The 23,497-nt window shown below is 43.4% G+C and overlaps 1 protein-coding gene across 1 annotated transcript in view; it reads right to left on the reverse strand.

The window, feature by feature from the left end:
• The window catches only part of CSMD1 (CUB and Sushi multiple domains 1), a 1,410,881-nt gene that overhangs the window by 74,498 nt on the left and 1,312,886 nt on the right, over positions 1-23,497 (reverse strand). Inside the window, exons 52-55 of the mRNA XM_029051790.2 lie at positions 15,431-15,625; positions 10,469-10,642; positions 4,093-4,266; positions 1,906-2,079 (exon numbers count right to left, since the gene is read on the reverse strand). Coding sequence (XP_028907623.1) covers positions 1,906-2,079; positions 4,093-4,266; positions 10,469-10,642; positions 15,431-15,625 — 717 coding nt within the window. The remainder of the gene's footprint in view (positions 1-1,905; positions 2,080-4,092; positions 4,267-10,468; positions 10,643-15,430; positions 15,626-23,497) is intronic.

Genomic DNA, 23,497 nt, shown 5'->3' on the forward strand with positions numbered 1-23,497 from the left:
AGTCTGTCCAATAGCGACACCATGGACACATCTCTCCCAGAACGCCCCACCTCCTTCTGCAATCGTTCTGCTAGTTGATTCAAAGAGTTTTCTTGGTAAAAATATAGTCTAGACTGGTAGAGTCCTGGAAATTCTCCAGGTGCGACTCTGAGAGGCAAATGTTATTACTCACAAGAAAAAAAAAAGAAAATATACATTTATTTCCTATACGCCCAATTTTTTTTAAGGTAAGTGGCAAAGACCACTATGAGTGGCAAAGACCACTATGAGAAGTGTGTTAATTCTTCAATACTTTTGGGATAGCCCTTAAGCAAATGCCCAGCTAAAATTTCACCACACTGGTTCAAGCACTTGTCATATGCTAACTCGATCAGTTGATCAGCATCCTTGTAGACCTCCTTGCCTCCAGCCTCTCCCCACTCCAGTTCATATTTCCCTCTGCTGCCTGAAGCGACTTAATATCCAGATGAAAAGCACAGCAGATATGATTTTTGTAGCATAATAGGTACATGAGAAAGGTGAAGGAAGAGCATAAAGATATCTATAGTGTGTCCACAGAACTCACAAAAGTATTTTCATCCCCATTTAACTGAAGAGGTAAGTGAGGCATAGGAGAAGTTAAGTGACTTGCCCAAAGTCACTCAGCAGACAAGTGGCAGAGCCGGGATTGGAACCCATGACCTCTGACTCCCAAGACCGTGCTCTTCCTCAAGTCCTCTGACTTGCAGGTCCCTATTCTTGCTACTAGGCTCTGAAGCCGCATTTTACTACTTCAAAGAATATTCTCATGCATTAAATTATGTGACTGTGTGTGGAAAAGGTAACGGGCCATTTCAATAGTAAATCCTCCCTTGGGTTTTCTAGGCCTGACTCTTCTCCTCGGCCTAAAGTGTCCAAGCGAACCTGTATCGTGTAAGTTTCTTTAAAAGGGGACAATAAAGAGAAGAATGAGATGTGTGAAATTTTAGTTCTCCACCTGATTTAAAAATTAAAGTGAATGAACACTAAATATTAATGCATCTTAAATCCCAAAGTTGAAGTTTTAGGCATCCAAAAATGAAACAACCGCCAGATACTCTGCTAAGAAGATCGGCAGTTTAGGAGAGGAAATGAAACAATGGCACGTATTTTTCCAATGGTCTGAGAAGTGAAATGGACTTTTAGCTTTTTGCTAGAGGGAGAATTGGAAGCAGTAGCAACTCTATCCTGCCTACGCACACTACCTATCTCTACTGATGTTACATAGGATATCACTCGTTCACCAGAAAGTTCTGGTGAAACCAGTGACCTGGCATCGGTAAGACTGTGAGCCCCATGTGGGACAGGGACTGTGTCCAACCTGATTATTTTGTATCTGCCCCAGTGCTTGGCACATGCTATTATTATTATTATTATCAAAGGAATTTATTCTACTTGGGGAAGCCGACTAACCGAAAAAAGATTTTACACACTTTTTGTAAGTGTATCTATATTTCATTATGTTTGTTGAAGGTACTATTTCTCTCCAACAAATGGAACAAGTATAGGACTAAAATGATTAAAAGACTTAACTGGAGCTACCTTAATTCACTTCAAACAACGTAACTGGCTTCGTGGAGCACAGAAACGAATAACATCTTGATGCCCAGGTGCAATTCACACAAACTGTATGAACGATCAGGGGAATAATTTGCTTTGGGCAGTGAGCTGAGATTATTTCTCTTCAATATGGCAATATTCCACAGTTCCTAAGTGCAGTCTCATCTACAGCTCTCTGACTGTTTACTAATGGGTAGGGATTGTCTCTGTTGCCAAGAGACAAATTGTACTTTCCAAGAGCTTAGTAGAGTTGCCTCTGCACACAGTAAGCACTCAATAAATAAGACTGAAAGAATGCACGCTTCAAGAGGAGTCCACTTTGCCTACCTCGGCAGGTAGGTAGAGAACTGCTCCATTGACCATTGCTTCGACACTGTGCTCTAGCTGCGCCTTGCAGCAAATATCCAGTGTTGCAGGTGAAGTTTACCATATCGTTTAAGTTGAACTCACTGCCATTGGTTAATCCATAAGCAGGGTTCCCAGGATGTCCACATGTGATAGCTAGAGAAAAAACATATAGTTAAAATGTAAAAGTCACACACGATCGTAATATAGTCTCAGCCAACTTTTTATGTTGATGATCTTAGAATGAATAGCTTTAAATAGGATGCCTGATCAATGCTGTAACATTCTAAGAAAAGACCCGTGGCCCAGAACAGAGGCATGGAGTTGAGAGGACCTGGATTCTAATCACTGCTCCACCACTGGTCTGCTTTGTGACCTTGGAATAGTCACTTAACTTGTCAGTTATCTCATCTGTAAAATGGGGATTAAGGCTGCAAGCCCCATGAGGGATATGGGTTGTGTCCAACTTGATTAGCTTACAGAAGTGCCTGAACACAGTAAGTGCTTAACTAATACCATAAAAAAAGTCACACAATGTTGCAAAAAAGATGACCGTTATATGGCGAAATTTTGAACAACTAAAACCCAAATTCAATGTCGGACCCACTTTGATGCTGATACTTACCCTTTTCAAATAACTGTGTGCTTTGAATTAGGTATACATTTTCCAAAAGTCAGATAGTAATAATAATAATAGTGGCATTTGTTAAATGCTACTGTGTCCCAAAGCTGTGTCTAAGGGCTAGGGTAGTTATAGTACAATCAGAAAAGTCATAGTTCCTTTCTCACAAGATGCTCATAGTCTAGGAGGGAGGAAGATCAGGTATTTAATCCCCATTTTACAGAAGAGCAAGGTGAGGCACAGAGAAGTTAAGTGACCTTTCCAGGGTGATGCAGCAGGCAAGTGGAAGGGTTGGGATGAGAAAGATTTAGTTTTCATATTGGGTATATATTCTCCAAAGCCATTTCACATACAGAAAAATAGCAAGAACTTGAGGTTGGAAGTTAGGACAACCGGTTTATAGTCCTGTATCTGGCCCTGGCCTGCTATATGACCTCGGATAAGTCACTTGACCTTTTTGGCCCTTATTTTCCTCAACTGAAAAATCTGGATAATAAATCTGCTTCTCTGATAATAATCCCTCTTCTACCTCACCAGAATTGTTGGGATAAAATGACATAATCGATGCGAAAGCACTTCTGAGAAACAAAAAGTGCTACCTGCCAAAAAAGGACATGATCAACGGTTTTATCAATAACCTTGTAACAGTGGCTTCTTGTTCTGGGAGTTTGGATTCTGGATTATCTTTCAATGATTAAAGCCTGTAGAATTTTAGAAAGTCATTCTGTATTGAATAAAGTTGACCCCATGGAATGCAGGAATCATCAGGGCAGCGGGCAAGATTTCTCCGCACTAAATACTCTGCTATGTAAAGTGATAGTGAAAGAAAGGAAAAAAATTAAGTGTTGATCCACTTTGGCAAAGGTATATTCCAGCCACTTCAGTTCTCGTTTTTATTCGTTGTGTTCTTGGTCAATGTCACCTCACGTGTCACGTTTCAAAAAGTAATCGTCTCAGACACTTAGCTTCTCATAACCTTTCCTTTGTGAAATTCCCATAAAACAGCCCAAGATGATGTAGGAAAATATTGAATCTAACTCTAAATAGACAATTAAAGATATTCTGACAAAGATCACTAATCCTTTTGGGTCCCTTTTGGGGAAGGTTTACTACATGTACTGTATACTTTTTCAATACAAAATGCAAGTGCCCATTAGAAAAACAAAAATCTTATTAGGGCGACATGAGTGATTGGAACAGTACAAATACAGTTAGGCGATCCACTAGGGGATTTATCACAATTTATCACAAACTGCTACAGTGTTTTACACTCAACTAGGCAGTTTATTCACTTTACCCTCCTGCAAGGAAGCCTCTGACACATGAACTCAAGAATATCTCGCTCCAATTGAATCAAGACCAAGATCAGCAAGAGAAAAGGAAAAGGGAGTGGATTCCTTTTGCTCTTTCTTTGACCAAAGAAAAAAATCCTAAATACTAAAGGAATGAGTATTCTTGATAGTTGCAGACTGCTTCAAATCTGTTGTTTAAATAGGACTTAGTCTAAAGCACGAAATGTGGAAGAGAACTATCAAAGGATTACTTACGAACACAGACGGGAGTTTGTCCAGACCATTTGTGGTCCTGTAGGCATATCCTCACTGACGTTCCAACAAGCCGGAAGCCAGGATTACACTGATAGACCACAGTATCACGATAACTAAAGCCATCTCCACTAATGTGGCCATTTACAATTGGATCTGGAGAGCCGCAGTGTCCAGCTAAAAGAGACAAGTTAGGCCTCGTGAGAAATTACATTGGGGAGTTGGTGAATTACATAGTTTGGGAGAGAACTGGCTTCATCCTTTTCAGAATGCATTTCCTAGGCCACTATGATTTTGTTCCAATTCCCAAGAAGCAGTCCTTGGAAAATTAGCATGTGAATTTGGGAGGAGATCATCTCATTTGTCTATTTCAGTCATCTATTCTATTTCCAAACATTTTATCTGGCAATTTTCTATATAAGGATAACAACAAAACATCTCAACTTGAATTCAGAATCACATCTACAAACATTTCTACCCACACATAGCTAAACCCTACTTGTTTCTGAGGAAAATAAGGATGCTATGGAAATCACAAGTGCCAACAAATAAAGGGTGGCATCGGAAGTAGAAAAATGATGGTTGTAAACTAAATCTGGTGTATTTGACTCCTAAATGATGCTAAAGTTTATGGTCGTTTTACATTCTAACTTGGCATATTCCACCTGGGCCAGTAAGCTTTGCATGCTCTAGTGAAACATATGAGATTTCCCCATGTCAAAAATTAAGTGAAAGAGATGGTTAGAAGCTTGATCCCTCAGAAGTTAGTGGAAAGAGACGGGCTTGGGAGTCAGAGGACTTGGGTTCTAATTCTGGTTCCACCACATCTGCTGTGTGACCTGGGGCAATACACTTCTCTGTGATTCAGTTACCTCCTCCGTAAAATGGGGATTAAGACTGGGAGCCCCCCTTGGGACAACCTGATTGCCTTGTGTCTATCCCAGGGCTTAGAATAGTGCTTGGCACTTAGTAAGTACTTAACAAATACTATTATTATTATTAACTACTCAGTGTACTTCAATCCTGTCTCTCTTGCTGTCAATTTGTTGCTCATGTCGTCCCTCTGATCTGGAACTCCCTTTCCCTTCATATCCTACAGACCACCACTCGTCCCATCTTCAGAGCTTCAATAAAATCACACCTCCTTCAGGAATCTATTCCTAAATAACCTCTCTCATTTTCATACCCTACTCACCCTCCCTTCTTCATTCCCTGTGTCTTTGGGACTGTACCTTTATCCATAGGAATACTCACCCCAACTCCAGCCGCTCAGCCCTTACGTCCACATCTCTATACTCTGCCATTTCCACCATCTACAATATCGTTTAAAGCCCATCTTCCTCACTAGATTCAATCAATCATATTTACTGAGAGCTTAGTGTGTGCAGGGCACTGAATCAAGCATTTGGGAGAGTACAAGACCACAATATAACAGACACATTGAGCTCACATTCTAGAGGGGATTAGATTGTAAGTTCCTTGTATCTGTCAAGTCCATTTTATTGTATTTTTCCAAACATTTGGTCCAAGGCTTTGCATATAATAGCATTTCATAAATATCACGGCTTGATAATTTATTACTTCTGTGACTGGCTGTCAATTGAGCTCCTTTCTGTGAAGAGTAACATATACTATATCCTATTGTTTGAAAGGGTAAAAAAAAAATAATTCTCAAATGAATAATTTACCCAACGATATATTTGAGTTCCTTAAAAAAACACACAAACATGATCATTCTCAGGCACTAAATAAGGTAGGGTGCCGGATGCTAAAATATAGTTGCAGTTCAAGCCAAAGCCAGCAAATACCTATACTGGGAATTCTAAAGCCAAATTATTGGAAAATAATGAACTCAGGGACATGGACTATTGAAATTATGATTAAATTAAAAGCAGCAGCATTCCTAAGTAATATGGACAATCACAAAGAAGAAGCATGACGTAGTGGATAGAGCCCACGCCTGAGAGTCAGAAAACCATGGGTTCTAATCCCAGCTCTGCCACTTGTCTGTTGTGTGACCTTGGGCAAGTCACCTCATCTGTAAAATGGGGATTAAGACTGTGAGCCCCTCTTGGGACAACCTGATTACTCTATATCTATCTCAGCGCTTAAAACAGTGCTTGCCAAACACTTCTTGGCACATAGTAAGTGCTTAAGAAACACCATAATAATTATTATCATTATTATTATTAAACTCCATTAAGGTCTTGATTTTAGCTGGTCTAGAAGCAGCAGCAGTGAAGTAGAGAAGTGGAGGAATGGGATATACTTTATGCCTTTTCACAGAGGCCAGGACAGCCTGTCAGTCACTCAGTTAGTCATTTGCATTTATTGCGCGCTTACTTTATGAAGAGCACTTGCTGTTTGCAGAGCAATGTACCAAGCTCTTGCGGGAGTACAGAATAACAATATCAAAGACGTTACCCACTCATATAGAGCTTACAGTCTAGATAGTCAATTTATTGCTGCTTGCCAGAAGCTTTCAGGGTGGCAGAGCTCTAGCAGGATTCCTATCGTGGCATCGCCAGCAGGATTCATATGGCGGTGGGTCTCTCTGCCTTTGTCTGCCAGGACTGTGGTCCTGTTTTCTTAGGCTTGAGGGGTTGTGGATTGTTAATAATAATAATGATGATAATGGTATTTATTAAGCACTTGCTATGTGCAAGTCACTGAACTAAGCGCTGGGGTAGATACAAGCAAATCAGGTTGAACACAGTCCTTGTCCTACGTGGGCCTCATTCCCTCAACTGCCATTTTACGGATAAGGTAACTGAGGCACAGAGAAGTAAACTGACTGCCCAAGGTCTCACAGCAGACAAGTGGCAGAGCCGAGATTAGAACCCAGGACCTCCTGGGAGTCAGAGTCTAGAATTCCTTAACTCTAGAATTCCTTAACTCCCATTCTCTCCTAGACCCCCTCCAATCTGGCTTCCGTCCCCTCCACTCTACCGAGACTGCTCTCTCTAAGGTCACCCATGACCTCCTTCTTGCCAAATCCAATGGCTCCTACTCCATTCTGATCCTCCTTGACCTCTCTGCTGCCTTTGACACTGTCAACCATCCCCTCCTCCTCCATACCTTATCTCACCTTGGCTTCACGGACTCTGTCCTCTCCTGGTTCTCCTCTTACCTCTCTGGCCGGTCATTCTCGGTCTCCTTCGCTGGAGCCTCCTCCCCCTCCCATCCTTTAACTGTTGGAGTTCCTCAAGGGTCAGTTCTTGGCCCTCTTCTGTTCTCCATTTACACTCACTCCCTCGGTGAACTCATCCGCTCTCAAGGCTTTGACTACCATCTCTACGCAGATGACACGCAGATCTACATCTCCGCCCCTGTCCTCTCCCCCTCCCTTCAGGCTCGCATCTCCTCCTGCCTCCGGGACGTCTCCACCTGGATGTCGGCCCGCCACCTAAAACTCAACATGAGCAAGACTGAGCTCCTCATCTTCCCTCCCAAGCCCGGTCCGCTCCCAGACTTCTCCATCACCGTGGATGGCATGACCATCCTTCCCGTCCCGCAGGCCCGCAATCTCGGTGTCATCCTTGACTCGTCCCTCTCGTTCACCCCACACATCCTATCCGTTACCAAGACCTGCCGGTTTCACCTCTACAATATCGCCAAGATCCGCCCTTTCCTCTCCACCCAAACGGCTACCTTACTATTACGGGCTCTCGTTATATCCCGGCTAGACTACTGTGTCAGCCTTCTCTCTGACCTCCCTTCCTCCTCTCTCGCCCCGCTCCGGTCTATTCTTCACTCCGCTGCCCGGCTCATCTTCCTGCAGAAACGATCTGGGCATGTCACTCCCCTTCTTAAACAACTCCAGTGGTTGCCTATCGACCTCCGCTCCAAACAAAAACTCCTCACTCTAGGCTTCAAGGCTCTCCATCACCTTGCCCCTTCCTACCTCTCCTCCCTTCTCTCTTTCTACCGCCCACCCCGCACGCTCCGCTCCTCTGCCGCCCACCTCCTCGCCGTCCCTCGGTCTCGCCTATCCCGCCGTCGACCCCTGGGTCACGTCCTCCCGCGGTCCTGGAACGCCCTCCCTCCTCACCTCCGCCAAACTGATTCTCTTTCCCTCTTCAAAACCTTACTTAAAAATTACCTCCTCCAAGAGGCGTTCCCAGACTGAGCTCCTCTTCCCCCTCTACTCCCTCTGCCATCCCCCCTTTACCTCTCCGCAGCTAAAGCCTCATTTTCCCCTTTTCCCTCTGCTCCTCCACCTCTCCCTTCCCATCCCCACAGCACTGTACCCGTCCGCTCAACTGTATATATTTTCGTTACCCTATTTATTTTGTTAATGAATTGTACATCGCCTTGATTCTATTTAGTTGCCATTGTTTTTACGAGATGTTCTTCCCCTTGACGCTGTTTAGTGCCATTGTTCTTGTCTGTCCGTCTCCCCCGATTAGACTGTAAGCCCGTCAAACGGCAGGGACTGTCTCTATCTGTTGCCGACTTGTTCATCCCAAGCGCTTAGTACAGTGCTCTGCACATAGTAAGCGCTCAATAAATACTATTGAATGAATGAATGAATGAAAGAGTCTGACTACCAGGCCAGGGTTCTATCCATTATGCCTTTGCCTGTTTGTTCTGCACATGAGTGAATACCCTTGTAGATTTACTGTGGAATCATCTTTCTGGGATCATCCTGTTCACCCATTCTCTGCCTGTATTCCTTAATCCTTGTCTTCTCTCCATCTCCTCACTCCTCTACACTCCACCTTGTACCACGTTTGAACCACTGGGCTTCCCCCATCCTAACCCCTTCAAACCCAGCTTTTTCCATCACTAATTCCTGCTCTTGTCATACTTTTCTTAACATTCTTCTAGGTCTCCAGTATCACTGCCCAAGGTTTGGGGAGATGGGGGTGGTTGGATACACTGACAAGTAAAGGCATTGGGAAATTAGGATGTCAAGGGAAGACAAGGGAGATTTAATAGGCTGAAGACCCTCTACAGCTAGAATGCTTCTACCAAGTGACATCTGTCCCAGAGGCAGGCAAGGTAGGGAGGGGTAAAGTAGATTTCATATTATTATGGATGAGAGCACTAGCATGGCCTAGTGAATAGAGCATGGGCTTGGGAGTCAGATGAACCTGGGTTCTAATCCCATCTCTGCCACTTGTCTGGTGTGTGACTATGGGCAAGTTACTTTACTTCTCTGTGCCTCAGTTACCTCATGTAATCTGGGGGGTAAAACTGTGAAGCCGTGTGGGACAGGGACTATGTCTGACCTGATTAGATTGTATCTATCCTAGTGCTTAGTACAGTGCTTCCCACATAGTAAGCACCTAACAAACACCACAATTACTTTTATTAGATTAGAGAGATGATAAAGTTGAGGAAAACCCTCTTCCCTCACAGCTGTCCCTCCTGCCCTGCAGAACAACCAAGATGGAGATTGAGAGTTCCCAAACGTTCACAAAAAAAAAATAAAAAATCCCAAGTTTATTTCAGCTTGTAGTCATTGCTTTGGGATGAAAGTAGTATGAAGCATATAAAGCTACAGGTGTGTAAATTACAGAGAAGAGAACATTGACCTGGAGGGTCCTTTAGGCTTCCACCATTCAGAACTGGCTCTACCCCAAAACTGTTCTCTCTGTGCACATGGTATGGGTTGAAATTGTCCATTTAGTGCCCTCTGATACTCATTATGTCAACTCCAAGTTATGGATTGAAAATGCAGGAAGCTTTAATGGTGAATCGGGGGAAAAATTAACTGAATTATTTGCAAACTCTAATATGGAGGTTTTAGATTCTGGAATTCTTAAACAAAATATTTTACATCTTTCCTGTTGAATATTCAATATTGATCTTCCAAAGAAACCTCTACCTGTTAAAGTATGATCTGGTTTTCATCAATTTCTGTTCAATGTCAAATGTATTTATGCGATTGGTATAGATTTTCTGAAGCTACTTCATTGTGGAATTGTTTAAGTGCTTGCTCTGGGTCAAGAATCATCATAAAGTTTGGGGAATATAACAGTGGATAATTGGTCAACATACAGTCTGCACCTGAAGTTATATGCAAAACAACTTTCCCTACTCTTCCAAGAATTCTTTAAATATTTGGTCCTAGAATAACATTCCCCCAAACAATGCCATCTTGCTCCTTGAGTTTCAAAAACATCATAGTGTCATGACATTTATAAAGGGATTCTTTGTTCCGTGAGTCACTGTAGTATATGAATGCAAATGATTATTGCAAACAATATCAAAATAAGAAAGTCAAATGAACACATTCTAGTTCGGGGAAAAATTATTTCACTTGTATCATTGATGACTGAAAGACTAGAGAATAAAAAGACAACAAAGAAAAAACAAAATTGAAATATTACTGTGAATTGAAAAGCAAACACAACATGATATATATATTTACCCAGGCAGCGGGTTTCACCTCCACTCCAAAGTCCATTTTCCAAACATTCTCGCACATGGGACCCAACAAGTGTATATCCTGTATTACAAGTAAATATGGCTGTTGCTCCAAACACCGTTAAAGTTCCAATCTTATTACCGTATGGTGGAAAGGATAAACCACCACAAGAGATAACTGGAAGGAAAAAAAAAAATCACATTATACTGGAAACTTAGTATACCAAGAAATTTTTTCTGTAACTTTGAGATGAAATGATACCCACAAATCCCTGTGGTACTTTTGATAAAGTCCAGTCTTCTTTTACCAGTCATCTGAAAAATGTGGATGGATAGAATGAAATACCTCTTTCCCATTCCCTTAACTCCAGTTCCTTAGAGCACTACTTGAAGGTTGCAGGAAGAAACTTTAAGCTATGTAGTTTTGAAAATCCACTTATATGGTTGTGTTTCAAATAATTAGATACTATATTACAACTCAGTAATAAAGAATAACACAGAGCAAATCTACTGGCTTTTCAGGAATGCTTCCCACTTTAGATGATATACCATATAGCATCACCATTAACATTTCACGCAATTTCTCTTTTAAAATCCTTGTCATATATAACTCCTTTGCGGTTTTATTTAGTTTGTTTCGTTGTTCACAAAATAACAGCTGGGTAATGAATTGCAAAATAATAACGTAAATTCTACTACATAATTCACTTCTAGACTATAAGCTCATTGTGGGCAGAAATCTTGTCCACCAACTCCACTGTATAGTGCTTAGCACAGTATTGTATCATCAGAATTTATTGAGGCTGCAGATAACTGCACTTACTAAGTGCTTGGGAGAGTATAATATATCGGAGTTGATAGACTAGAAGGATGGCAAATCATTTAATGAAAGAATCTTTTGACCTGTTTCTGATGCTTCTGACATAGATATGTTTTTTTAATTAGCATTTACTTCTAGGTTCTCTAAATCTACAATAACTTTATTTCCTTCACAGTCTCTAGCTTAGTAACAGTAAAGTATATAGCTTTCTTTTTCTGAAATATGAAATTAGAAATCTCAGAGATTTCTCTTATCACATCAACAATGAACACCATAATTTTAGGCATACACTGCACATTTTAAATAGACACATGGATATGAATATATACAAAGTAAATAGACATAAATGAAGATGTGCATAGCCTAACTAGTCATACCTAACAATACAACCACCCATGAATAAGTCCAGGGATACAAGCCATATTGTTTGTTTCTGCACCTACTCCATGGCCCAAACACCAAAATACATAATTTGTATTGTCTAATGACTTATCCCATGCATTAAATGTCTAGGTGACAGTGACTGACTCCCTCTTTTTTCGTCTCCCTCCTTTACTCTCTCTCTCTTTCTTCTTCTTTCTTTAAGACATATATTACTCGTTAATAATAATGATGGTACTTGCTAAGCACTTGTTTTTTGCTAAGCACTAGAGGTGAAACAAGCTGGTTGGGCACAGTCCCTGTCCCATGTGGGGCTCACAGTCTTCATCCCCATTTTACGGATGAGGTAGCTGAGGGTCACAGAAGTTAAGTGACTTGCAAACATGTGGCAGAGCCGGGATCAGAACACACGTCCTTCCGAGTCCCAGAACTATGGGAATCCACTAAGCCACGCTGCCTAAATGTTCTCTCTATGTGCTGCTTGTGAGCAAAGATACTTAGAACTTTGTATATCTACGTTAGTAATAATAATAATAATGTTGGTATTTGTTAAGCGCTTACTATGTGCCAAGCACTGTTCTAAGCGCTGGGGTAGACATAGGGGAATCAGGTTGTCCCACGTGGGGCTCACAGTCTTAATCCCCATTTTACAGATGAGGGAACTGAGGCACAGAGAAGTTAAGTGACTTGCCCACAGTCACACAGCCGACAAGTGGCAGAGCTGGGATTCAAACTCATGAGCCCTGACTCCAAAGCCCGTGCTCTTTCCACTGAGCCATGCTGCTTCTCTGCAAGTTAGTCTACTTGCATAGCTAAAATTGTCAACTGTTTGTGTACTTTCAACAGTTTGTGGATATAACAAGGCCTTCATTCCTAGGGGTTGTGTAAATTTTTAAATCTGGTTTAGTTTTCCCCTTTTTTTGACCCCTGAAATTGACTAAACATCTGCATTTATGTTCTGAGGATAGGGGAAATGTCTAGAGACACCCTGAGCTTTTTCAGGTTCCTCTCCAATACCTCCGAGACAGCAACTTTCATCAGATTTCACTGAAAAGCAAACCCTATGTGGGGCAGGGACTGGGTTCTTGTACTTACCGCTGAGCTTAGTACAGAGCTTGACACAAAGTAAGTGTTTAATGAAAGCTACACTTAGAAAATTATTATTCTAATTGTAGTTTCAAACTGTGATCCAAGACATAGTAAAAGTAAAACTTACTAAGAAACTACTGTGTGCAAAGAACCATAACAGGTTTTGGAAAAAAGTACAACTTGGATCCTTATCAATGATGGTACTTATTGAGAGCTCACTGCAGGCAGAGGACTCTAGTAAGCAGTTGGAAGGGTACAGTACAACAGATTTGGGATATAAGTTCCCTGCTTACTGTCTAGAGGGGGTGATAGACAATATAATTAAATATTTCATAATATATCATTTATAGATATATTATGTGCTGTGGGGTTGATGGTGGGGCAGGATCAGATGTCCAAAGGACACAAATCCAAGTGCTTGGGCAACACAGAAGGGAAACAGAGTTGGGGAAAAGAGGGTGCAACTGGGGAATGCTAACTGAATGAGGCTTTGAAGGTGGGGAGAGTGAATTTCTGTCAGCGTATAGGTGGGCTGTAGTGGAAGATCAGTGAGGTAAGGTAGGATTGGGCAAGCTGATTGAGGGCTTCACAGCTAATTTAAGGACATCCTGCTTGATGTGGAGGAGGATGGGCAATCGCTGGAGGTTCTTGAGGAGACACGGACTGAATTTTTTCTAGAAAATGGTCCGGGCAGCAGAGTGAAGTATGGACTGAAGGTGGGACAGGCAGGCGGCCGGAAGGCCAGCGAGGAAGTAGATGCAGTAGTCAAAGAGGAGTAGGATACATGTTTGGATCAGCATAGTTACAGTTTGGATGGAGAGGAAAGGGTAGATTTTAGCTATGTTGTGCAGGTAGCATGTCTAATTGCCTGTCCATTTGTTTTGTTTTGCTGTCTGTCTCCCCCTCTTAGGCTGTGAGCCCGTTGTTGGGCAGGGATTGACTCTATCCGTTGCCTAATTGTAATTTCCAAGTGCTTAGTACAGTGTTCTGCACACAGTAAGTGATCAATAAATATAATTGAATTAATGAATGAATGGTAGAATTGAAAGTATTTGCTGGCAGATAGAATATGTAGGTTAAAGGACAGAAATGAAGACAATACCAAGTTTATGGGCTTGAGAGATAGGGAGGATAGTGTTATTATCTACGGGGAAGCAAAAGACCTGGGAAGGACAGTGTTTGGGTGGGGAGATATGGAATTCTCTTTCAGATATAGGAGTTCTGTTTTGGACCAGAGCATTAAGCATGATCATCAGTCTCTAGGGACGTCACATCTAAAAAATTAAGAGGAAGGAGTGTACTGGTGACAGATACATGGGGAAAGATAAAATAATAAGAGCATAAAAGACAAAGATGACAATGAATATGAGCGTGTTTTAGTGGAAAGAGCACGGGCTTGGGAGTCATTGGTCGTGGGTTCTAATCCCAGGTCCATCACTTACCAGCTGTGTGACTGGGCAAATCACTTAAACTTCTCTGGGCCTCAGTTACCTCAACTGTAAATCGGGAAGCAAGATGGGGAACCTCACGTGGGATAATCTGTTTACCTTGTTTCTACCCCACAGCTTAGAACAGTGCTTGGCATTTACTAAGCACTTAACAAATAGCATAATTATTAATTTGCAAACAAAATATCATTAGAATACTATAGTTGTGCTCTAGGATGGACTCTCAGGATACTTATGGCTCAAAGTCCAAATTCATTCATTCATTCATTCATTCATTCATTCATTCACTTGTATTAACTGGGTGATCTCTGTGCAGAGCATTGTACTGAGCACCTGGGAGAGTACAATATAAAAATAAACAGACTTATCCCCTGCCCACAACAAGCTTGCCGTCTAGAAGGGGAGAAATGTCATTATTCTCTCAGCCTTTCCAATAGGATAAAAGTTGAAAAAGCCACCCCTCTCAAACATTTTCCCAGATGGGGCTTTAAGATATCTCAAAGAATTTGGAGTCCAGCAATTGGTAGTCTTATTACGTTACGGAAGCCTTATGGTTCCATGACATTTTTGCTGGTCATTCCATTTATGACAATTAACCACATAATAAGAATTATAAGAAGAGAAGAATTCATCGACAATATAGTAATTATTTTGTTATGGTTCAATTACCTTAAAATAAGATTAAGCTTGAAATTTACTATTTAAATACCTCTTTTACTTAGTTTTTGATAGAGCACTGAAGCACTGAACCCTGGATTTATTAATTGATGGATTAATCACTTTCCTTTTCAAATGTGTTTTAAGATGCAACAACATTCTTTTATTTAGGTCTATATCCCTCGATCAGAATTTAGAACCCCGGGAATGGTTTCACTGCATTCAGAAGGGGTTAACAAAGACATCATTTCATCCAGTCATATCTTCTTTGAAGATGTCGTTCGCTTTGACTTTTCTAACAAGTTATTATAAAGATTTTCGATCTTATACAATGTACTCATTATCAGAAGGGGCAGAGAAAATAGAAAAGGTAGAAAAATATACATGAATGGCATTTTTTATGGAGAGCCATCGCACATAAATGAAACCTCCATTTCAATTTATTTTCAATTTACGAGCAGGCAGAAGGATATCATTTTCTGTAAAATGACTATAAAATTCATTTTGGGAATGCTAATGAAAACACAGCTTACCAAGCAAGCTTCATTTTGGAAACACCTTTCTTATTTACCTCGACACCTCGGTCGTCCACTGCCACCACTCCAGGTTCCATTTGCCCGGCACTGCACAAGTCTCTGACCCTCTAAGTAATAACCAGGACTGCAACTCAGAATCACTTGGGCTCCAAACTCATTGGCTGACCCGGATACTAGCCTCCAGATGATATGTTCTGAGAGCTGAGTCTCGATGGCAGGGCAAGTTACCGCTGGAAAAGAAGGATACTTTCATGTTAGTGCTTTATCTTCACGGAATAAGAATCCTGGATCCAACAAGAGAGACTCAGGTATGGGAATTGTGCTACCCAGAGCATATCTTCTAGATGTGAGCCCCTTGTCGGGTAGGGTTGGTCGCTATCTGATGCCGAATTGTACTTTCCAAACTCTTAGTACAGTGCTCTGCACACAGTAAGCTCTCGATAAATACAAATGAATGAATGAATATCATATTCCCAAAATTATTAGGTTTTCCACCGTTCCTAAGGATACATACAGCCTGAGCAACACATTCTGTAAGTTTTACTTTCATTCATTTAATTATAATTATTGAGCGCTTACTGTGTGCAGAGCACTAAGCTAGGCACTTGGGAAAGTACAATATAAGTGCTTAGAACAGTGCTTGGCACATAGTAAATGCTTACCAAATACCATCATTATTATATAACAATAAACAGACACATTCCCTGCCCATAAAACTTTAATTTAAAATCATGATTTATTTAAGAATGAAAAGAGGTAATGCAGAAAGTAATATATATAGTAATATATATATATACATATAGTTTGCCCAAGTGTTCTCTGTGAGAAATTGAAAACCATGAAGACAGTAATAATTCCCTTCTCCCACCTATAACCCTAGTGTTCCATTAAGTATATATCTATATAGACACACATCTACTCTGAAGGTAGAGATTGCAATATGCTAAAAAATAGGAAGTTTGCACTCAGACATGGAAGGCAACACTCTTTAAACTTATATATATAATCAATTCCTTCATTCAATCATATTTATTGAGCGCTTACTGTGTGCAGAGCACTGTATTAAGTGCTTGGAAAGTATAATTCGGCAAGAGAGACAATCCATACCCAACAACGGGTTCATATTCTAGAATCAATAGTATGAGTATTTATTTTTTTAACACAGTGTACCAATCACTGTACTAAACACTGGGATAGCTAGAAGATAATCTGGTTGGATATAGTTTCTGTCCCACATGGGCCACACACTCTATGAGGGAGAACAGGTATGGAATCTCCATTTTTTCCAGATGAGGAAACTCAGACAGAACAGTTGTAATAATAATAAAAATCATGGTATTTGTTAAGTGCTTACTATGTTCCAGACAGTGTACTAAGCACTGGGATGGATACAAACAAAACAGGTTGGACACAGTCCCTGTCCTGCATCACAGTCTTGATCCCCATTTTGCAGATGAGGTTACTGAGGCACAGAAAAGTGACTTGCCTAAGGTCACACAGCAGACAAGTGGCAGAGCCAGGATTAGAACCCATGACTTTCTGGATCTCAAGCCTGTGCTCTATCCACTACGCCATGCTGCTTCCCAGTTATATGACCTGCTCAAAGTCACAGAGCAGGCAAGTGGTAGATCTGGGATTAGAACCCAGGTCCTCTGTCTGCCAAACCTGTTTTTTATCTCCATACATTTTCTTGACAATCACTTATAGTGGTTTCCCCCAACTCTCCTAAAATGTGTTGGTTATGTTCTCACAAAATCCTGCCTTCAGGATTTACAACATTTAATGCTCTGCTTGACTGCAACTCAACTACAATTTTACTTAAATTCTCTTCCAAAATTTACATTCTAAGCATCTATCAACCAATTACTTACTGAGTTCCCATTTTGGGGAAAGCACTGTACCGGGCTCTTGGAAAGCTACATGGTATGAATTATACATGATCTTTCAAGAAGGTTGCAAGCTGTGAACTACCGACAATTACAACATAAGGAATATGAAATGAGATTCTCAAGAACGTTGACGGCTGCCCTGTAACTCCTTCAGAGCCAAGCACTCCATTGGAGACTTAAAATTTTGTTTTCAAAATTCTGTTTCTCTGCTCTACACTGCTGCAAGGAAGGAGATGGAAACTCTTTAATTTCATCGAGCAAGTCACGACCTGCCTGGCTTTAGGGTGGAGGGTTGTTCAACTCCCATCATATTCGAGTCTCTCATCAGTAACCTTCCACCGATCAATCAATCAATCAACTGTATTCACTGAGTGCTTACGTGGGCACAGTGCTGTATTAAGTGCGTGGGAGACTATTGTATAAAGGAGTTGGTAGTTATGTTCCCAGACTAGAGTGAGCTTTCAGCCTAGAGGGGGATACAGACATTAATATAAATAAATAAATTATGGCTATGTACTTAAGTGCTGTGGGGCTGAGGAAGCGGTGAATAAAGACAGCAAAGGTGACATGGAAGGGAGTGGGAAAAGAGTAAATGACAGCTTAGCTGGAGAAGACCTCTTAGAAGAGTTGTAGTTTTAATAAGGGTTTGAAGGTGGGGAGAGTGATCGTCTGTCAGATACATACAAAGGAGGAGGGAGTCTCAGGCCAGAGGCAGGACGTAGACAAGAGGTCAGTGGCGAGATAGACGAGATCGGGGTAGAGTGAGTAGCTTGGCATTAGAGGAGCGAGGCATGTGGGTTGGGTTGTAGTAGAAAATCGGGGAGCTAAAGTAGGAGGGGGCAAGATGATTCGGGGCTTTAAAGCCTATGGTAAAGTGTTTCGGTTTGAATTGGAGGTGGATGGGCATCCACTAGAGATTTTTGAGGAGTGGGGAAACATTCATTCATTCAATAGTATTTATTGAGCGCTTACTATGTGCAAAGCACTGTACTAAGCGCTTGGGATGAACAAGTCGGCAACAGATAGAGACAGTCCCTGCCGTTTGACGGGCTTAGAGTCTAATCAGGGGAGACGGACAGACAAGAACAATGGCAATAAACAGCGTCAAGGGGAAGAACATCTCGTAAAAACAATGGCAACTAAATAGAATCAAGGCGATGTACAATTCATTAACAAAATAAATAGGGTAACGAAAATATATACAGTTGATCGGACGAGTACAGTGCTGTGGGGATGGGAAGGGAGAGGTGGAGGAGCAGAGGGAAAAGGGGAAAATGAGGCTTTAGCTGCGGAGAGGTAAAGGGGGGATGGCAGAGGGAGTAGAGGGGGAAGAGGAGCTCAGTCTGGGAACGCCTCTTGGAGGAGGTGATTTTTAAGTAAGGTTTTGAAGAGGGAAAGAGAATCAGTTTGGCGGAGGTGAGGAGGGAGGGCTTTCCGGGACCACGGGAGGACGTGACCCAGGAGTCGACGGCGGGATAGGCGAGACCGAGGGACGGTGAGGAGGTGGGCGGCAGAGGAGCGGAGCGTGCGGGGTGGGCGGTAGAAAGAGAGAAGGGAGGAGAGGTAGGAAGGGGCAAGGTGATGGAGAGCCTTGAAGCCTAGAGTGAGGAGTTTTTGTTTGGAGCGGAGGTCGATAGGCAACCACTGGAGTTGTTTAAGAAGGGGAGTGACGTGCCCAGATCGTTTCTGCAGGAAGATGAGCCGGGCAGCGGAGTGAAGAATAGACCGGAGCGGGGCAAGAGAGGAGGAAGGGAGGTCAGAGAGAAGGCTGACACAGTAGTCTAGCCGGGATATAACGAGAGCCCGTAATAGTAAGGTAGCTGTTTGGGTGGAGAGGAAAGGGCGGATCTTGGCGATATTGTAGAGGTGAAACCGGCAGGTCTTGGTAACAGATAGGATGTGTGGGGTGAACGAGAGGGACGAGTCAAGGATGACACCGAGATTGCGGGCCTGAGAGACGGGAAGGATGGTCGTGCCATCCACGGTGATAGAGAAGTCTGGGAGAGGACCGGGTTTGGGAGGGAAGATGAGGAGCTCAGTCTTGCTCATGTTGAGTTTTAGGTGGCGGGCCGACATCCAGGTGGAGACGTCCCGGAGGCAGGAGGAGATGCGAGCCTGAAGGGAGGGGGAGAGGATGGGGCGGAGATGTAGATCTGCTTGTCATCTGCGTAGAGATGGTAGTCAAAGCCGTGAGAGCGGATGAGTTCACCGAGGGAGTGAGTGTAAATGGAGAACAGAAGAGGGCCAAGAACTGACCCTTGAGGAACTCCAACAGTTAAAGGATGGGAGGGGGAGGAGGCTCCAGTGAAGGAGACCAAGAATGACCGGCCAGAGAGGTAAGAGGAGAACCAGGAGAGGACAGAGTCCGTGAAGCCAAGGTGAGATAAGGTATGGAGGAAGAGGGGATGGTCGACAGTGTCAAAGGCAGCAGAGAGTTCAAGGAGGATTAGAATGGAGTAGGAGCCATTGGATTTGGCAAGAAGGAGGTCACGGGTGACCTTAGAGAGAGCAGTCTCGGTAGAGTGGAGAGGACGGAAGCCAGATCGGAGGGGGTCTAGGAGAGAATGGGAGTTAAGGAATTCTAGGCATCGATTGTAGACGACTTGTTCTAGGATTTTGGAAAGGAAGGGTAGTAGGGAGATAGGACGATAACTGGAGGGGGAAGTGGGGTCAAGAGCGGGTTTTTTTAGGATGGGGGAGATGTGGGCATGTTTGAAGGCAGAGGGGAAGGAGCCCTTGGAGATTGAGTGGTTAAAAATAGAAGTTAAGGAAGGTAGGAGGGCAGGGGCGATGGTTTTAAGAAGGTGAGAGGGAATGGGGTCCGAGGCGCAGGTGGAGGGGGTGGCACTTGCGAGGAGGGAGGAGATCTCCTCTGAGGATACTGCAGGGAAGGATGGGAAAGTAGGGGAGGGGGTTGTTGGGGGGGAGGGGAGAGGCGGAGGGGTGACTTTGGGGAGCTCAGACCTGATCGTGTTGATTTTCGTGAGGAAATAGGTGGCCAGATCATTGGGGGTGAGAGATGGGGGAGGGGGAGGAACAGGGGGCCTGAGGAGAGAGTTAAAGGTCCGGAACAATCGGCGGGGGTGACGGGCATGGGTGTCGATGAGGGAGGAGAAGAAGCTTTGCCTGGTGGAGGAGAGGGCAGAGTTAAGGCAGGAAAGGATAAATTTGAAGTGTGTGAGGTCGGCTTGGTGCTTGGACTTTCGCCAGCAGCGCTCAGCAGCTCGAGCAAAGGAGCGTAGGAGGCGGACGGAGGAGGTGATCCAGGGCTGTGGGTTAGTGGAGCGAGAGCGGCGGAGGGAAAGGGGGGCGAGAGAGTCGAGATGAGTAGAGAGGGTGGAGTTGAGAGCGGAGACCCGATCGTCGAGAGTGGGAAGAGAGGACAGGGCGGCAAGGTGAGGCGAGATGCTATTGGAAAGACGGATGGGATCGAGAGAGCGGAGGTCTCTGTGGGGCAGTAGCGAAGATTTGCAGGGGGAGGGAGTGTGAGAGATGAGGCAGGTGAGAAGGTTATGGTCAGAGAGAGGGATTTCAGAGTTGGTGAGGGAGGAGATAGTGCAGCGGTAGGAGATGACGAGATCGAGGGTGTGACCGAGTCGGTGAGTGGGCGCGGTATGGTGGAGGAGGAGGTCGGCAGAGTAGAGGAGGGATAGCAGGCAGGCGGCAGAGGAGTCGTCGGGTACATCCGTATGGATGTTGAAGTCTCCAAGGATCAGAGTGGGCAGAGAGAAGGAGAGAAGGAAGGTGAGAAAGGGGTCAAGGTGGTCGAAGAAGTCGGAGGTGGGACCGGGAGGGCGGTAGATGACGGCAACAAGTAACTGGAGTGGGTGGTAGAGGCGAATGATATGGGCTTCGAAGGAGGGGAAGGAGAGGGAGGGGGGAGGAGGGATAGTGCGGAAGCGGCATCGGGGCGAGAGGAGGAAGCCGACGCCTCCTCCCTTACCGGTGAGTCTGGGGGAGTGGGAGAAGGAGAGGCCTCCGCTGGAGAGAGTGGTGGCGGAGACCGTGTCTTCGGGAGAGAGCCACGTTTCCGAAAGGGCGAGGAGGAGGAGAGAGCGGGAGAGGAAAAGGTCATGGATGAAAGGTAGCTTGCCTGTAATAGAGCGGGGGTTCCAGAGGCCACACTTGAAAGTAGCTGTGGGTGCAGGGGGAGGAGGGGGGGAAGGGCGGGGGGAGGGGAGGGTTTGGATGGGAAGGAGGTGGCGGGCCCCTGGACGAGGAGAGGGGGATGAGGGGTGGCGGTGGGACAAGAGGACTGGGATGGGGCATGGGTGGGGAAGAGAGAAGGGGGGAGGGGGTGAAGAGGGGGTTTGGTGGGGGGAAGAGTAGGGGGAGGGGGAAGAGGGGTAGCGCTGGTAAAGTGGGGTTCTAGGGCGGGAGGGGGAGGGGGGGAGGAGACAGAGGAGAGAGCGGGAAAGAGCTGAGCGAGAGAGGGGAAGGGGAAGGGGAGGATAGGAAGGGGCGGGGGGGGGGGGGGGAGGAGGGACATGGCGAGGCCAGAGAGGTGGGTGGCAGCACTGACAACAATAAACAGTAATAAACGAAATCGGTAATATAGCAACATGATACAATATGATACAATACAGTAGTGCTAATATAGCAACATGATACAGTATGATACAATATAGTCGTGTTAATAAAAGGGGCGATGATCAGGGTCGGGGGTAGACTCGATTAAGGGGCGACCTGATCAAATTCAAAGTCTGACGACAATAAACAATGACAAGCGAGATCGCTAATATAGCAACATGCTACAGTAAGGCACAATACAATAGTGTTAATAAGCAGGCGATGACCAGGGTCGGGAGACGGGCCGACCCTACCCGATCAGACTCAAAGTCAAGCGGCCAGCGGCCGAGAGAGTCCCAGAGCTACAGACTGAAGATTTCTGTAGAAAATGATCTGGGCAGCAGAGTGAAGTATGGCCTGGAGTAGGGAGAGACAGGAGGGAAGGAGTTCAGCAAAGAGGCCGATATAGTAATCAAGGTAGGATAGGACAAGTGGTTGGATCGGCACGGTAGCATTTAGATAGATAAGAAAGGGTGGATTTTAGCAATGTTGTGAAACAGAAACTTCGTCATCAATTTCCTCTGCAGCTTGTGTCTATGGATGTGCTATCTCAAAATTGAAATTATGAGTATTGACTATTTTATTTTCCTTCATATTTCTTGGATGACATCATTTCCTACATACATCTTTTTTATCCTAACTATTTTTAAAAAGTAATCCAACATATGTTATTTCAATATTGTACACAAAGATGCTTATGTTAAAAAAAGAAAGTTACTAAGTTGCTATATAAATTAAGGGATGACCCATTTTCATATCCGTGTTGCCAGTCTAAATCCCACCCAGACTTAATTGATGAATTCTTTTAGACCAGGTCTCCCTGGGCCAAACAAATTCCTGGCCTGAATATAGTGTCCAGATAATTAATGGAAAAGACACTTTGGCACTGAAGAGAAAGATGTATCGTGGGCTCTTTAATTTAGATTGATTGCCTACATTGAACACATTTACAACATATTGCTTGATCACCTCAGTGCGTAAATCTGGGGACTACCACTTGGAAGCTGATAGCTTTTTGACAAATGTAAGCATTGTTGGAATTATTTCACTTTCAGACCCACTAGCCCTCTTTTTTGCTCTTAGATATTTGTATTAAAGGAGAAGTATATCTCCTAATGTAGTTTTTCTAAGTTAAAATAGAAACACAGTACTGGGGATAGAAAAGAGAATCCTTTGCTGCTAGTCTACATAATTCAGTTTGAACACATTTCTGCCTATTTCAATTCCTTCCAGAAAATGTACCATTTTGTATACAGAGATTTCATATTAAGCATTTTGTCCTTCTGGTCTGATAAATGCATAATGATTATTCTTGCATCTTTTCATTAGATTATTGATATCACAATCAATATGAAACATTTTCAATTCTATTATACCAAAAAAAGGTAAACTCTACTAACCACTATAAGGGGAGTCACTTGGCTTTCACCAGTGGTAACCGTGGGTAGTGAATTTATAATAGGTCACTGAATAACTTTAACAAATTCCCAAATGATCTTATCCATAGCATTTATGTAATGGGTAGTTTCTGTGTGCAGATCACAGTATGGGAACATTACCTACATTTCAAGAAAAAGACTGTGTCTGATTTTGAGGGATTATAATCTAATGAGGGGAGATGTATTGGAGTGGATTTAATGAAGG

The sequence above is a fragment of the Ornithorhynchus anatinus genome, chromosome X1 (assembly GCF_004115215.2).
Source record: "Ornithorhynchus anatinus isolate Pmale09 chromosome X1, mOrnAna1.pri.v4, whole genome shotgun sequence".
Lineage (NCBI taxonomy): Eukaryota > Metazoa > Chordata > Mammalia > Monotremata > Ornithorhynchidae > Ornithorhynchus > Ornithorhynchus anatinus.